This window comes from Aphelocoma coerulescens (genome assembly GCF_041296385.1).
Source record: "Aphelocoma coerulescens isolate FSJ_1873_10779 chromosome Z unlocalized genomic scaffold, UR_Acoe_1.0 ChrZ, whole genome shotgun sequence".
Taxonomy (NCBI): Eukaryota; Metazoa; Chordata; class Aves; order Passeriformes; family Corvidae; genus Aphelocoma; species Aphelocoma coerulescens.
The window spans coordinates 69,555,542-69,572,169 of NW_027184085.1; the positions used below are offsets into that span (position 1 = coordinate 69,555,542).

Below are 16,628 nucleotides of genomic sequence, written 5' to 3' on the forward strand. Positions count from 1 at the left end.
CAGTCATAGTGGGGCTCTGGTGAGGCAGAACTACTTGATTGATTATGTCAAGCAATTGGGCAAGAAATTGCAATCAATACGAAGTAAAGTTGTGAACTGCCAGCCACCACAACTTAATAAGCCATTCCATGATAGAAATCCAGGAAATTGGGTATATGTTAAGTCTCTTACAAGTGATCCTCCGGAGGAGAAGTGGGAAGGACCATACTTGACCCTGCTGACAACTCATACAGCTATAAAAGTACAAGGAAAGTCAATCGGGCTTCATTACACCTTTCTTCACCACAGTGAAGAAAGCACCTGAAGATCAATGGATCATGTCTGATCAATTGCCAGATGGACTCAAGTTGAAACTCAGCTGTAAATCATGAATAATTGGTTGTGTTTTGTTGCTTTTTGGCAAGTTGCAGGGACCTTCCATGAAAACAACTATGTATTCATAATAGGCACAATTGCAAATTATATTGGAATACGGAACTGTTGGTTGTGTGGGGAAATGCAGCAGCTGCAGTTCCCATTCCTAGGCATACCTGCCAGTAACTGGACAGAGATAAAGCCATATACTATACACAATGCTAGTGCACGACGCTGACCTTACCGTTCACCCTTAGGGGCACCTCCTTATCGTTTGGCTCTTGTCAATCAATCTGTGATTTAGGTTAGGACAAGAGTTCCAGGTTGCATCCAGTTTTCCAATACCAATTGGACCACAACCATCACCGCTCCTCCCCAGTGGTGTCCATTTTTGTGTGATGTATAACGCAAGCGGGGGCTTGTAATCACAAGCCCCGGCGTGCCCTCGGGCAGAGGGGACGCAGCGTTGGCCTCCACAACGTCCTCGCTGGACGGCTCAGTAGAATCGGCGTGAGATGGGTGCGTGCGCTGGCTCCTCCTCAGAGGAAGCACGTTGGGCGGCCGATGGATTAGACCCGCGTTAGTCCAGAGGCAAAGAAAGCGGGAGGGGCTTCTGGTGTGGGTTCCAACAGGTTTATTTGCCGGAGGGTCCAGGAACCAGAAAAAAGCGCCTGGAGAAGAAGCGGGCTCACCCCTTTATGGGGGGGTGGAGCAAGGCAGGGAGAGAGAAAACAACCAATGGGGTACAAGCAGAGGGGAGGATACAATTTTTCAGAACAAATGGGGAAAACAGGGAGGCAGGAGTCATAACAGGGAACCAATTAATAACTAAGAAAGGGCAAACTTTCTGGAACAGGGGGAGGTAATTTAGGATTGGGAGCCGCCCAGGGGGAGGTAACCTAGATCTCTTCTGGTCTGCCTTCCGATCCACTGTCCTGGGTGGGGAAATTTACCCAGTGGATGGCCCTGGTTTGACTGACATTTGATGGTTTCAGCCCGAGAGCAGGCTGAGCCACCCCAACAGATGTAGGCTTACAACATACTGGCTGTGGCTTGACAGAAGGCTTTTGGTGGCTGTGCGCAGCCACCAGGCTCATAAACGGCTGTCTGGGTGGTATGACATAAAACAATGCCCTGTGGGATACCTTGTCCCACCTGTACAGGTTGTAAATCATGCTAGCGAGATAAAGGGAATCGTTAAGGGTGTTTGGAAAAGATTGTGTCGGAGTGTATGTTCAAAACTCCTGGTTCGGTACAAAACAGGCTTCCACAGCTTTGTCAGGGCCTTACTATCTCCTTTAGGAATAGCACAATTAGAGACGGCAACAGTAAATATTTCAGCAGACATGGAGAGAATTGCAGATTCGACAGAAGATGCCTTAGAGAGGTTATAAACACAAGTTGAGTAGTCTTTGAAAGGAGTCATTTTCCAGAACCATATGGTACTAGACATGATCACAGCACACATGGGAGGTGTGTGTACCTTAGTCAATTCCAGCTGCTGCACGTATGTGGATCAGAGTGGACAAATATCAACAGATGTCCACACCATTTGGGACCATGCCAAAGTACTACGTGAAGTCATGATGGATGACACTTCCTGGTCAACAAATGTATGGAAAACTCTCGCTTCTTGGCTACCCGATATAGCTTGGCTTAAGAATCTTTGTGCTGTGGCCCTGCTATTTACGCTTCGCATTAGTAGCCACTGTTGTATAACTATAATGACTTGGAACTCACATGCCTATGCACAGTGACGAGAGCATAAGCTTAGAAATAAGATAGAAAAAGGAACTTACTTCCAAGAAATGCAGGAGTTGTAAAAGAATTTAAAAATTTTCAAGAGAAGGGGGAATGAAAGGGTTAAAATCATTGTCCTTGGCCATGCTTTGGTATGCTGAGGTTAGAATAAGATCCATTGTAGCCAGTGTAGAAGTTAGCTGAATAACTTGGCAAGAGATAGGGAACAAAGCCTGCAGAAATAAAGGACAAAGCTTGCTAAAACCAGTTTAAAAACGGCTGAAACAGCTAACAAAACAGCTAGCAAGAGACTGCACATGCCTAGGAAAGAAAGGTGAAAAGTGCAAAGTGAGGAAGAGATGCAGCCTTCACCAAAACTACCACCATGCCTTCCTCAGCACGACCAACAGGGAGCACTGCGCCTGCGCTCTGCGTATGCCAATGATAGCAACGAGTTCTAAGAAATGGTTTGCATAACCACATCTTTTCTAAGGAAAACAATGAATATGCATAAATTGTCCCCATGTATTGTAAACTGCCGGATGCCTGGTGTGTGCGTTCAGAGGCGCCATCCCCCACGCACCCAGCAGGCTGAATAAAGCAAAGACACACTTCTTGGCCTTTGTCTCGGAAGTGTCTCTGGGGCGAATCAGCTCCAGGGAGGATCAGGGAGTGGTGTCACCACAGCCTGGCCACTTCCTGCACCTGATCCAGCAGTACTGAGCCCGCTGGCTCGGGCAGTTTTCCACTCACTTCGCAGCTCACTCGGTCCATACCTCACCAGTCCGGCTGTAAGGAGACTGTGTGGCTGTTGAATGGTTTGCAGTGTCAGGCAGCACCCTCCCTGGTCCCCCATTATTCACAGAGTCCATCAGCTCGGCCAGCCATGATTTCCCCGTGGTAAATCTGTGCTGGCTCTTCCCAGTGCCCTTCCCTCGCAGTTGCTTGAAAGGGTGTCCAGGACCATTTGCTCCATCACCTTCCCAGGCATTCCAAAGGAGCTGATTAGCCTGTAGTTCTTCAGACCCTCCTTTGTGCCCATCTTTAAGACTGGTGTAACACTCTTTGCTGTTCTCAGGAACCACCTTCAATGGCCAGGCTTTTTTGAAGATGACAGACAGCTCCTCAGCCCTGGTGGATGCCTGGCTCAAGAGCTCCCTGGCTATTCTCCCCCTCCCCTACTGCTTCCACAGCAATGTCTGTTCACTCCTTCTGGATAACTTGATTCTTCTTCCACAATTTTTTCTTCCACATTCCTCCTTTCTGAGATGAGGTTGATCACGAGTTCCCCGCTCAGTTGATCTCCTGTCAGCCAGGGCTGTGATTCTGCTTTTCACCTTGCTAAGTTATCTTATTTTAAATTAGGCCCTTGTGAGAAATAGAACTCACTTTTCAATCAAAGTTTGAAAGATTTAATAGGGGAGAAAGTCAACAAGGCAAAAGGTAACAGCGCTGGGTGCATAGAGGCACACAGTCAACAGCAGCAACCCCCCTTACATTCCCCTGGGTATTGCATCAGCTAGTTACATATTTATAAATAATTTTTCACATTAAAACCTTTTTTGAACTAATTGCTCCTCGCCTGTCCCACCTTTTTAGAGCATGTGCAGTTGTCTTTGTCCAGGGCAGTTGTTACTTTTGAATACATTCAAGAGGTTTCGATTCCCTCACTGCTTAGATGTTATCCAGTTACAACCATCCTCCTACCTCAGTACAACCTTCCTGTTAAAAATAGCTCTAAACCCCAGTGAAAGTTAACACCCAGTCTCCTCCCCTCATAACAACAGAACCACTCTCCCGGAGCCAACATTACAGTGCACAACACATCTGCGAAAGCCAACACTATCAAATGTACTTTTCACACCCTCAACCCTGACCTTCTCATCCTCAGCCAGTTCTTGAGCGTTTCCAGGACCAAGAATTCCTCCCTCCTGTCAAAGGTCATAGGAAGATGAGTGCATTATCAACTTCGATCACTCATCATTAATGGAAAAACTGATCTGGAAGGGAAAGGAACTCACAGAATCACAGTTTCAGCCCTTGCCTAGGAATTGTCCCTGATCAAGCCATATAAGCCCACAAAACAGGCACTTATATGGCTTGAAGAACAGCCTTCGAATGATCTCTACACCCCAGCTTTTACCTCCCTCAGAGTGCTCCTTCCCACAGGATGTCACACCAGTCTGGCACAGTTCCTATGCAGGTGACATCCACTGTCACCAACAACAGGGCCACTTTTGCCACTAGTCAGAGTGAGCATGGATCATTACATTTTTTCCCACGTGAGCTATGGAACAGAAATCCCTGTTGTAAATTGTGCCAAATCTTTCTGAATACGTACATACAAGCAAAGACACCTTGCACAAAATCTACCTTCTTGGATCCCTGGTGATCAGGGCCATGAAGTCTAGTGCTGTACCCCGGAGGACAGTGCTGAGTCCAGTCCTTTCTGACACCTTTGTTAGTCATCTGGGTGATGGGGCAGGGTGTGCCCTCCCACAAAACCGGGGGAGTGGCTGATAGGCCAGAGAGAAGTGCTGCCATCCAGAGGGACGACAGTTCAACAAGGGTGACAGTTCAATGACAAGTGCTGAGTCCTGTCCTTGGGGAGGAGCAACCACAGGCACCCGTATCTGCTGGGGGCCACCCAGTTGGAAAACTAAAGTTTGGCAGGGTCCTGCTGGACACCAGGATGCCCATGAGCCAGAAATGTGCTCCTGCAGTAATGCAGAACAGCGTCCTGGGCTGCACTGGGAGCTGTGTCACAGCCGGCGGAGGGAGGGGATCCTTCCGCTCTGCTCCACACCAGTGAGGCCAGCCCTGGGGTGCTGGGCCCAGAGCTGGGCTGCCCAGTACAGGAGACAGGGACAGACTGGAGAGAGTCCAGCACAGGGCCATCAAGGGGATGGAGGGACTGGAGCATCTCTGCCATGAGGAGAGGCTGAGAGAGCTGCCACTGCCCAGCCTGGAGCAGAGCAGGCTCAGGGCATCTCCTCCCTGTGGACAAACACCCGGGGGGAGGCTGCAGAGGGGATGGGGCCAGGGACAGCCCCAGGAGCCATGGGCACAAACTGACACACAGGAGGGGCCCTCTGAGCTCAGGACACATTTCTGCACAGGGAGGGTGGCCGAGCACTGGTGCAGGTGCCCAGGGAGGTGGTGGAGTCTCCATCCCTGGAGAGATTCAAAAGCCGCCTGGACACATCCTGGGCAGCCGGCTCTGGGTGGCCCTGATGGAGCAGGGGGCTGGGCAAGGTGACCTCCAGAGGTGCCTCCAGCCTCCCCCAGCCTGAGATTCTGTGACTCGGAGAAAAAACAGGTTGCAGTTTCCTAAGGACAAATGAAAAAGCTCCACATGTGGCAGGATTCTCCTGCCCTCACCAAAGTGGTTCATGTCACGTGTCTCCCATCTGCAGATTCCTCCCTGGAGTGAGGATGCCCCTCAAGGTCACTCCTTGAGGCTGACAGAAATATTTGCCCACGGTCATTGGTTTGGGTGAGAAGCATCAATCTTTAATTATTAATTGGTTTTGCTGGCTTGAATATAACTGCTTCCATGTTGCTTCAAATATAATGCACTATACTGGAAGTGATAGTTCTCTGTACTGGGTATCAATAACTCTGATAAAGGTCTTTTTGTGTAGTCATAATAAACACTTTCTTTTTCTATAAATATATCCTTCATCCTATGGAACACAGTTGTATAAAGGTTCAATTACACCTATTATCCTACAATCCTACAATTACACCTGCAATCCTTTAAACATAAACTATGGACAAAATCTAAGGCTACGACTGCATCCAGCTGCTGTCTCCTCTCTGACAAGCCTAGGAAGTAAGGAGGTCCTTGTGACTCAACGGGAGCATCTCCTGCCTGCTCCCTGCACAGCTCTCCAGGGAATCCTGCCGGTCCCGGGCCCGCTGTGACTGCAGCAAGGACGCCTGAAAGAGGCAGAAAGCCCAGCTCAGACAAGCCCACGTGGGCAGGAGCATCCGCAGCCCCACGGTACCGGCTGTGGGGGCAGACACAGCCTCCAACTCCAGCCCTCACCAACACTCTGCCCTTGGGGAAGGGGAAAGGAACAGGCTCCCACACTGCCCCTGAACGGAGCTCAGATGATCAAAGAGTCCAGTTCATGGCTGGCAAACCCTTCCCTCATACAACCCTCAGCCACCACAGGTCTGGGAGAGAGAGTTCCGACAGAATTTAGGAACCCAGCTCTGATTGCCAAAGCACGCATTCTGGCCACTGACCCCTTTCTCCACGGGCTGTGCCTCAGCACGGGGGCTGCAGCTCCCCTGAGCTCCTGGAGGACTCTTGTCTTTCAGGGGTTGATGCATTTTTCTGGTCAGACGCGGAGACAGGCAATGTAAAGTAGTCTGGGGGGAACACTCTCCTAGAAGTTCTGATTCTCCTCCCTACCGGTTCCACCTGCACGTTGGATGGGAGAAAGGGTCACAGAAACCTGTCAGCAACCATGGGGCAAAAGGACCTCTGGACATCAAGGCAAGGAGATCTCTGCTCAGAGACCCTCAGTTGCACCAGACAACACTGGGGGCAAAGAGCTCTCGCTGGGGGCTGTGCAGGAGAGGCCAGGGTGTGTCCGGGGACACGGGGCCAGGGAGGGAGGCAGCGGAGTGAAGGTGCCTTTGTGAAAGCCATGGGCTGCCACAACAGAGAGAACAAACCAAAGGGTGTGCCCACAGCAGGGACAGGGAGAGGCAAGGAAACAAGCAGAGGACTCCAAAGCACTGCCTGGCCACACGAGTCATGATCCAGAGGAGCCTGAGGCTCTGCAGAGGCAGTGAAAGCCCACTTTACCTCAAAAGTTCTCCTGAGCTCACGCTTCTTTGGCTTGTCTTTTGCTGCTGCTGCAAGCTGGTCCCGCACACATTGCACACCCTTCCTGGAGTGCTCAGACAGCCGCTTGCCTTCTGCTCCAACAGCCTGATGGGTATTCAGAGAGGAGATGATTCCCTTCTTTCAAACACCACAAGAGCAGTCCCTCAGAAATCTCCCTCTCAGGAAGCATCCTCAAAGCTCCAGCAGTGCAGCTGCTGTTCAGCCCTCGCTACAGAACTCTGCTCAGTTCAGTCCATCACTCTGCTCACCTGCTCCATTCCTTTCCACACCAAATCCGACCCCCACATCTTGCCTCCCCTTGCCTGGGCATGGGAGAAGCAATTCCCCATGCCCAGCTTTTGGCCTGGAGCTTATTTGGACAGCAGCTCCAGAGCTGCATCAGTTGTTCCAGGCGTGCCAGCAAACAATCTGGCAGCCAATGGGCTCTGGCTGGGGCCAGGCAGACACACAAGGCTGCCTGCTGCAGCCCGGGCTGCTTTGCCGAAGCAGGCCTAGACTGACAGGGATCTAGAATCCCACCTCTTCATGGGAAACTTCATTGGATGCTTTGAGAGACGTTGCAGTGGACTGAAGATCAATGCCAGTGCCTACCTGGGGATGACTCTTTCCCTTCAGGAAGGCCAAGTGTTTCTTCAGAGCCTCTTTGGCCACTGGAGCACACAGGACTTGAGCGTTTCCTCTGCCTTCCTTCAAAGCAGCAGCCCCATGCTCCAACTCTTCCTCTTTTCTTTCATTTTCAGTGTCCAATTGTTGCGTTGTTTCCTTTCTTGGAATTTCAGGTGTTTTCATTTCATTCTTCTTTATCAGATCTCTCATCTGCTCCTCGTACAATTCCCGTTCACGCTGCCAAAACAGGGAGGTCACTCATTCCCTCTCTCGGTTTGCTTTTCATACCAGATCGGGACTCCTGCCACAGGCAGGAAAAGGCTGCCCCTCTCTCTCTGCCTCTCGGGAGGCCTCAGACCTTTGCTGGGACCGCCCTTGACGCTGAGTCTTTCCCAGCTCACTCAGCCCATCCCAGCTCCCTTTCGGCCCTTCCCCGACCTCTTGCAGCTCCACTCGAGTGTTCCTTTGGGGAGCAGCTGCCAGAACTGCAGCCAGGATTCCAAGTCCATGCTAAGCAGGATTTAGGCAGTGCCATGAGGATGTGCTCTCCATCAGGGAGAAAGGGAAGAGCAAACACCCCCAACATTTCATTCCCTGCAGCTGGGGTGACAGGAGTGGTTTTGGAGCTCTCCTGTGTAGAGTTTCCATGGCACTATCCCTGAGAGCCCCACTGCCTTCTCTTGCAGCAGCAATGGCCACATCAGTCTGTCATTCTCTGCTGCCACTCAGGATGAGTTCTCCCCTTGCAGGCACACGTCCTTATCTGCATCAGCACTTTGCTTTTCTCTCTTTTCTCCCCACTGGCTGCTCTCTGATGGCCAAGGCCAAACACCTTTCTATTAACAGCAAACTTGGCCTTCTCACCCCTCTTTCCAGGTCCAGGTATTTGAAATCTGAACGTGAGTTTGGACACGAGGAATTGCCCAGACCATGCAATATCCATAGAGACAGCGTGGACATTGAGAACTACAGCTTGTAGGGCACAAAACTCCAGCATGGAGGACACCCAGCAGCCTCAGCACTAACTGGCTTTGACATGACTACGACATCTTTTCCTCCTTATTCAGAAGAGTGCAATTTGAAAAGTTCAACTGGAAAGAGGTGCTCCTTAGAACGATTAACATAAGGGCCAAACATAGCTAGGAAATGGCCCTTCATGGCATCTGCCGTTCTCACCAGCACATCCTTCCTTTCCTTCTCCAGGCTCTCCAGTTTCCTCTGCAGAGATGCCACCTCCTGACAAAGAGTCACACTCTCTTCCTTCAGGGCAGTGGCCTCTTTCTCCAGGGCAGTTTCTCGAGAGGTCTTCTGGTGTTCTGCCCTCCACAGCGCTGCAGCAGGAAGGAGAAGGAGAATGAGAACAGCAAAGCAAAGGCAAACTGATGTGCATCCTGCAGGGACAACAGCACTGTCTTCTCGGCCGGCCTGCGTTTGCCAGCCCCTAAGGCCACAAGGGCTTCCAAAGCTGACAGAAATGAAGGAGAAAAAAGCAGGAATCAAAGGGGCAAGGTTCAGAGGAATAGGAAAGTGTCTTTGCTCTTGGGCTTGTGCAGAGTGAGCAATCCAAGAGAGACAAAGGGGCGGGGATGCCTGTGCAGCCCTGCTCCAGAGAGGCCAATAGCCTGGGGGCTCTGGCAGGGCCTGGAGTTGGGGGGAATGGAGCTGAGGCATCCAGCTACAGCTCCTCAGCACAGACACAGCACCTGAAAGGCACCACCTGTGCACGGGATCAGCCATAGCTCAGCCAGATGGCACTGCCAGCCACGGCATCTTTCTCGAGAAAAAGCTTTCACTGGCACTGGATGGAGAAATCTCCTGCTGGTTGTTTTTCCTCTCTGCCATCTCTGGGCACTGCCCTTTTTCTCTGGGTGGCATCAGAGAGCCCTGCTGGGACAGGATGGGGCAGTGGGTGGGAGAGGAGAAGGTGTACCTGCTCGAATTGCATCCAACTGTTTCAGCAGCTCCTGATTGCTGGCTCTGAGATTGTCCCTCTGAGCCTGCTCCGTGCCCAGCTCCAGCTCCAAGGCCTGTATCTTCTTCCTTGCATCATTCTGCAAGAGGCAAGAGGAGCAGAATCACCTGTCAGTGCCACTGCTGGCAGGAGACAAAGGGCTACAAACACTAAAGCAGAAGTAGCCTAGGTGGGAGAGGGCAGCTGGACCGTACTGGTAGATGAGATCGTCATCCTCCTGCCTCCCCATGCCAGTGAGACAACCCCCCTACAAGAACTTCCACCCATCCTGGCCTTGGCACTCTGCTTGTCCAACAGCCCAGCAGCAGGACAAGATTTCTGGGTGCATATTACCAGATCTTTCTGGGAATGCTCCAGGTGCTGCTGCAGGTCTTGCAGAGCTGCTGACACTCTGTCCACTGTGAGCTCTGCGGGGACATCCCCATCCTGAGAAGCACTTAGGCCCAAGACATGACCCTTTTCTGAAAAGAGAAGACATTCTGTTTCAAGATTTAATCCAACGGTCTCCAACAAACAAGGCCTCTTTCTACCTAGGAGGAGGTGCCTTTGTCCTAGAGCTCGCCTTGCAGCAGGATGTGTGTCACAGGCTGACGTTCTTTTGATGACCACTAATGTCAGCACTGCCCCAAAGACAACTGCATGGGCCCTGTGGCTTGACAGGACTTGGGCCCTTCTCCCTTCTGACTGATCATTGCTCTACAAACAAACATGGACTTGTGTCTCTGCAGGGAGACAAGACTTCCCATGGCCTGAGTCAGCCTGAACTGACAGGGTGAGTGTGTCATACCAGGATGACCAGTGTTATAAATCAAGTATGTAATTCGTGCTATTATATATAAAACTGGAATGGAATCAGACCTTACAGAGACCCAGTTTCAAAATCTCTGCACCAGCCGGGCTGAGAGAAAAATTTCACAACACTAAAAGTATTTCTTTCACAATAAGTGAGGATTCTGCCTAGGTGGGGTTGGATCTTATCACCAGGACATTTGCACCATGAAGACTTGATCACCACACTCTGATATCTACATCGCATCTGATAAGGAATCGGACATTCCGGGAACTAAGAATAACTATTCCAGGAAGCAGAGATGGCCCCTCCATCAGCAGAAATGGCCCACTCATCACCCAGGAGGGACAATTCATCAGACCCAGGAAAGGCTTTGTGCGGCCCAACTCCAGGACAAGAAAACTTCATCAATACGAGAAGAATAGAATTAATTCGGACTCTGCCCAAAAACTGTATAAGAAGGGACCAGCCAAAGCAGCAGTCGTGACTTGGGAGGTCTGGTGCGATAGAGATCAGATCTAGGCGTGTTCACCCAGCTCCGACCCCGGGCTCGGTGCTGCTTTTCTCCATCGGGGCTTTTGAAACCGATATTTCAGGCGCATAATAAATGCCATTTCTTTCTAAATTTTGATTGGGCAATTTTGTTTATCCCACCAGGAACCACCCCCTCGCTCCACCTGCTCTCCCAGCCTCCCACACTTGCCTGAGCTCCAGGTGACCAAGTCTCTGCTGTCCCTGATCATGTGGTGCAGAACCAGGAGCAGTTTGTCCAGCTGGGATTGAGTTTCCTGGTGAGCACCACTGGCCTGTTGACACTTTGTGGCCAAGGCCTCTGCTCTGTTCTCAGAGCTCTGGAGCTTCCTACGCAGCTCAGACACCTCAGCCTCCAGCACCTGCACAGAGTCCCTCAAGCTCCCTTCTCCTGCTCGGGACTCCTCCAGCTCCTGCAGCAGCTGCTTCTCTCGAGTTGCCTGGCTAGCCTCCATCTCCAGCACTGCCTCCTGCAGGGCCCGCATCTGGAAGATGGATGCACAGAGCCTCAGGGACAGGGCTGCTCCTGAGGCAGCAGAGCAGGCAGTAGAGCAAGCAACAAAGGAGAAATGACTTCAGGCAAAAAAACATGCCCAAAACAGAAGGCACAGAGCCAAGGATTCCAATGGAAACAAGTGTCCTGAAAATAGGGAAAGGGAGCCAATGGGCATCCTTGAGGCTGCAGCTCTGAACACCGGCTGAACTGGCTGCGCTGGAAGTGCCCTCCCCAGCCTGCCATAGCCACGTCTGTGTGCCCCCATTGCTCGGTGCCCAGCACAGGCACCAACTCCATCTGGGACAACACTGCTAACAGAGGGATGGAGAAGCTCCAAAGGAGTCTGCTGCTGCTTCTCCTCCCACATTTCCCCTGCTGGGACCCGGGAGAGAACGGAGGAAACCATCGGCAGCAGACACCAGATCCAGCCTTGGCCTGTGGCTGCAGCAGCACCCCAGGGCAGAACACGGCAGCAGTGGATGCTGCTGGGAGGGGAAAGCAGTTGGGGCCTCCAAGCCAAAGGTGATGATGTGTGTCCCTGGAGAAGAGGATGCCAGGGCACACATTACCTGGGTGTTGAGCTCCAGCACTTGTCCTGTGCGGTTTGAACAGAGCTGCTTGGCCTTGCGAAGAGCAGAACGAAATTGAGACACCTGATTGTTCAGTGCCTCGTTCTTTTCTTCCAGTGTTCTGAGGCACAGGTTCTTTTCCTCCAGAGCCAGAAGCAGCCTAAAAGGGAAGCATGCAACTCATTACTACACGGTATCACAGTTTAGGAACTCTTAGGACTCGCAGCACCTCGGGGGAAAACTGCTCTGTCTGATGAGGTTTGTCTAAAGAACGTGGCTGTTTGTTTGTTCCCCCTGCAGTCACAGCCCAGCATGTGCCCACTCTGCTTTTATTCATGAAAGAATGGGCAGTTGCTGCCTACATGTCCTACCTTCTTCTTGAGATGGGAATGTGAATGCAGACCTAACAAAGTCTTGCAATGAAGAGATTAGGGGAGAGGAAGAGTTTTCTTCTGACTACCCAGGCTCCAAGGGGGAAAGGTTTGGTCAACGTGGAAGAGACATTTCCTTGCCCCATCTTGTATGTCCAGGTAGGAGGAGCAGCACCCTACAGCCAGTGGATCTCGGGGAAGTTCCCCAGGATTTACCAGCACCCATCCTACTTCCAGCTGGAGAAACAAAGGCCAATAGCAGAAGTGGCAACAGAGCCTTGGAGCACAACCTGATGGAAGATGCAGAAACCTGCAGGCAAGCAAGAGGGCCCTGCCTTTTCTTTGTCTTCTTCTTGGAAGAAGAATCCTGTGGCACTGAAGACCGGCAGCACTTGGTCAGCTGCAGGAGCCCCGCTAACCTTGCTCTTGTTTCTTGCATTCTTTGCACAGTCAGTATTGCCTGTGACTCTGGAGGCTGGCAGGGACCCTGCTTGAGCCCCCCCAGGCACCTGGGGGCATTTTCTGAGGAACGATGCAACAGAGACATTCTTGGTTCTTGGGTGCTTTTGAGGGCAATCTGGCCTAGGTCAGCAATCAGGGCCTTGAGATGGTTCTGCCAAGCAAAGGCATCAGGATGCCAGGCGGGTCCAGATTCCAAAGGCTTCAAGTTACAGGACCCAAGGCGGAGCGGCTGGATGTGTCCAGCTCCTTACACTGCAGCTTGGGCAGTGTTAGCACACCCACCTCACAACAGAACACACCCCTAGAGGGAAAGAGCTACTGCAAAAGCCTTTGTCTTCAGAAAAACTCTAACTGAAGGCTTGAAAGGAAAGAAAATGAAACACAACATCCAGACAACGAGACGCGTCCGCACGGAGAGTTCAGAACTCTGCCACGTAGGAAATGCTGCCAGAGCCCCTGGCAGGTGCAAAGATGGCAAAGAGGGAATCCATTGCCCACAAGGCAGAGTCCCACAGGCTTTCATTTACCTGGCTTTTTCCTTCTCCAGGGTGTTCGAGTAAGCCCGAAATCCTGAATTTTGGTGTGCCACTTCTTGCCATTGACTTCTTTCCATCTCCAAGTTCTTCAGGTGCACTTGCAGCTCCTTGTTCTGATGTTCTGCCTCCTCCAGCATCTTCTGGAGCTGCTCAACCTCCAACAGCTTCTGCCTTGACTGCTCCTGGGCCTCACTCACATCTTGCTGGGCTCTCTGAACAATCGTTGCCTGGGACTCTCGGGAGGCTGCCAGCTGAGATGTCAACTCTCCCACCTCCAGTCAAACAGAACAAAGCAGTCAGAGGCTACAGCCACAGCCTGTCACTGTCAGCCACAGCAGAGGCTGTGAGAAAAGGCAAAGGCCAACTTTCCATTTCTCCCTGTCCTCAGAGCACCAGATTCACAATGCATACGGACAACTTGTTTCAATCTCTACGTGGCCCACCAAGGGCACCTGAAAAAGCACCTCCCACACCAAGGCTAGCAAGAAGAGGCCAGCAGGAATCCATGCTGATGGTTGCTGGCCAACAGCCCAGAGGACCAGCCCAGCTGTCCAGGGCAGCAGCTGAGATGCAGCAGAGCACTGAGGGTCCTTCAGAGCAGCTGCCAAGGAGCCCAGAGCACGAGGCAGCCCCAGGGACCACCCCAGCAGCTGCTGCTCTGCCATGGAAAAGCAAGAAGGGCACAGACCCCCTGCTGGATGCTGCGGTGCCACTGCTGTTTCACTCACCTGCTTTTCTAGAGCCTCCCTCTGCTCAAGGAGGAGATTCATTTCCTCTTTGATGCCTCGTAGTTCGTCCTTGTGCCTCTTCTGCGCTGCCTGGATTTGCCCCCAAGCTTCCTGCAGCTCAGCTTGCAGCTTTGCCTGGATGGTCTGGCAACAAAATGCAGAGCAACTTCCTGCCACCTGCCCTCAGGCTCAGCTTTTCCCACTTGCTGTCTCAAAATCCCATTCCTTCAGCGACTTTTTTGGCTTCTCTACCCAGCTCTGCTTCCATTGCAAGCCTTCCTTCCCGGGCCTGAGCTCTGGAGCTTGCCAGGCTCTGTGCTGCCAGGGCCTGAAGCAGCCCTTGCCTCCTCACTCCCAGCACCTGCCTTTTGTGCCCTTGCCACTGCCCTGCACTCTGTTCCCTGCCTGCTCAGACTTACCTGCCCCTTCTCTTGCTGCTCTTTCACCTCCTGCCTGAGCTGCTGCACCTGCTGGCAGGCTTGGCTTAGCTGTCCCCGAGTTTGGAGCAGTGTCTCTGATAAAGAATTCTTCTCCTTCTGCTTTTCCAGCAGGACCTGCACAGAAGGAAAGAGCAGAGGGCTTGACACTTCCCCTGCAAACTCTGTGTGGCAAGACGCAAAGACTGATGGGCTCACGCGCTCTCAGAGCACTTGGCTGCTGCTCCCCTGGGCCACTGTCTGCCCTGGGGGGGACACAGCTCCCCAGGAAGTGACTTAGAACACAGCCCAGGAGACATCTCTGGGTTGCTGTTCAGAAATACTCCAGGCGAGTCTTCAAAAAGATTTGTCTCTTGTCAGCGTTCCCGCTGCGCCCTCCCTGTGCCCACAAAAGAAAAGTCCTACAAACTCAGTTTGGCTATGGACTCCGACCAGTACACACCAAAAGAGGACCCATAAGAGAACAGTGAAGATCCTCCGAGGTAAGTCTTAGGAAAACAGAGCACAAGAGCAGCACAAAAATCCCAATGGAAAGCTGATGTTTCTGCCTAGTTTCCTATGAGAGGGCTCATTCCTGGGCTCAAAGATAGCCCTGTTCACCTTTCACCTCCCCAAATTCAATGTAGAAGACATGGAGGGCATGCTCCACACAGCCCCATAGCCTGCCATCTCCCACAGCTCCAGCCTTGCAAAAAATCACACCAATTCTCAATTCTCCTTGCACAATCATTACCTCTTGCTTGGCATTTTCAAATCTAGTTTGTTCCTCTTGTCTTTGAGCCTGCAGGGTGGCAACTTTCTGCCTCATCTCAACCAGCACCTTCTCGTGCTCCTGCTCTCTCTCTGCCTTCTCTTTTCCCCATTGCTGCAGCGTCTCCTGCATCTCTGCATGGTGCCTTTCCCGCTCACTTGCCTGAGGAGGGGAGGAAAAATCTTCAAGTTGAAGTGCCCAGGCAAGCTCCTCGCTGAAAAACGTGAAGCTTCATCCCTCCCACAAACCCCAACCTGAAAAGACAACAGCACTGGCTCTCTGCTCTCCAGAAACCGTGTCCTGTCAGGGAATTTAAAAGCAGGCTCAGCAGAGCCCAGAAGAATCCCAGAACCATGGAATCATTTCTGTTGGGAAAGACCTGCACAAGCATTGAGGCCAACCATTCAGAAAAGGAGGTGTCACCTTCTGGCACCCTGATGCCCCAGTCACAAGGACTGAAGGACCGGGGCCTGTTCCATTTGCTTCCAGCCCAAAGCTAATCCCTCTGTCCACCGTGGGAGCACAGCAAGACAGGAACCGAGTTCCAGCATGGAGGACACCCAGCAGCCTCAGCACTAACTGGCTTTGACATGACTACGACATCTTTTCCTCCTTATTCAGAAGAGTGCAATTTGAAAAGTTCAACTGGAAAGAGGTGCTCCTTAGAACGATTAACATAAGGGCCAAACATAGCTAGGAAATGGCCCTTCATGGCATCTGCCGTTCTCACCAGTGCATCCTTCCTTTCCTTCTCCAGGCTCTCCAGTTTCCTCTGCAGAGATGCCACCTCCTGACAAAGAGTCACACTCTCTTCCTTCAGGGCAGTGGCCTCTTTCTCCAGGGCAGTTTCTCGAGAGGTCTTCTGGTGTTCTGCCCTCCACAGCGCTGCAGCAGGAAGGAGAAGGAGAATGAGAACAGCAAAGCAAAGGCAAACTGATGTGCATCCTGCAGGGACAACAGCACTGTCTTCTCGGCCGGCCTGCGTTTGCCAGCCCCTAAGGCCACAAGGGCTTCCAAAGCTGACAGAAATGAAGGAGAAAAAAGCAGGAATCAAAGGGGCAAGGTTCAGAGGAATAGGAAAGTGTCTTTGCTCTTGGGCTTGTGCAGAGTGAGCAATCCAAGAGAGACAAAGGAGCGGGGATGCCTGTGCAGCCCTGCTCCAGAGAGGCCAATAGCCTGGGGGCTCTGGCAGGGCCTGGAGTTGGGGGGAATGGAGCTGAGGCATCCAGCTACAGCTCCTCAGCACAGACACAGCACCTGAAAGGCACCACCTGTGCACGGGATCAGCCATAGCACAGCCAGATGGCACTGCCAGCCACGGCATCTTTCTCGAGAAAAAGCTTTCACTGGCACTGGATGGAGAAATCTCCTGCTGGTTGTTTTTCCTCTCTGCCATCTCTGGGCACTGCCCTTTTTCTCTG

At 51.9% G+C, this 16,628-nt stretch overlaps 1 protein-coding gene across 1 annotated transcript in view; it reads right to left on the minus strand.

Annotated features, from left to right (window-relative positions):
• Positions 1-6,370: 6,370 nt before the first annotated feature.
• The window catches only part of LOC138103890 (centrosome-associated protein CEP250-like), a 40,690-nt gene continuing 30,432 nt past the window's right edge, over positions 6,371-16,628 (minus strand). The window contains exons 36-44 of the mRNA XM_069002502.1: positions 15,938-16,092; positions 15,190-15,369; positions 14,020-14,163; positions 13,283-13,563; positions 11,923-12,082; positions 11,133-11,342; positions 9,495-9,582; positions 8,741-8,895; positions 6,371-6,526 (exon numbers count right to left, since the gene is read on the minus strand). Of these exons, the coding sequence (XP_068858603.1) occupies positions 6,371-6,526; positions 8,741-8,895; positions 9,495-9,582; positions 11,133-11,342; positions 11,923-12,082; positions 13,283-13,563; positions 14,020-14,163; positions 15,190-15,369; positions 15,938-16,092 (1,529 nt within the window). The remainder of the gene's footprint in view (positions 6,527-8,740; positions 8,896-9,494; positions 9,583-11,132; positions 11,343-11,922; positions 12,083-13,282; positions 13,564-14,019; positions 14,164-15,189; positions 15,370-15,937; positions 16,093-16,628) is intronic.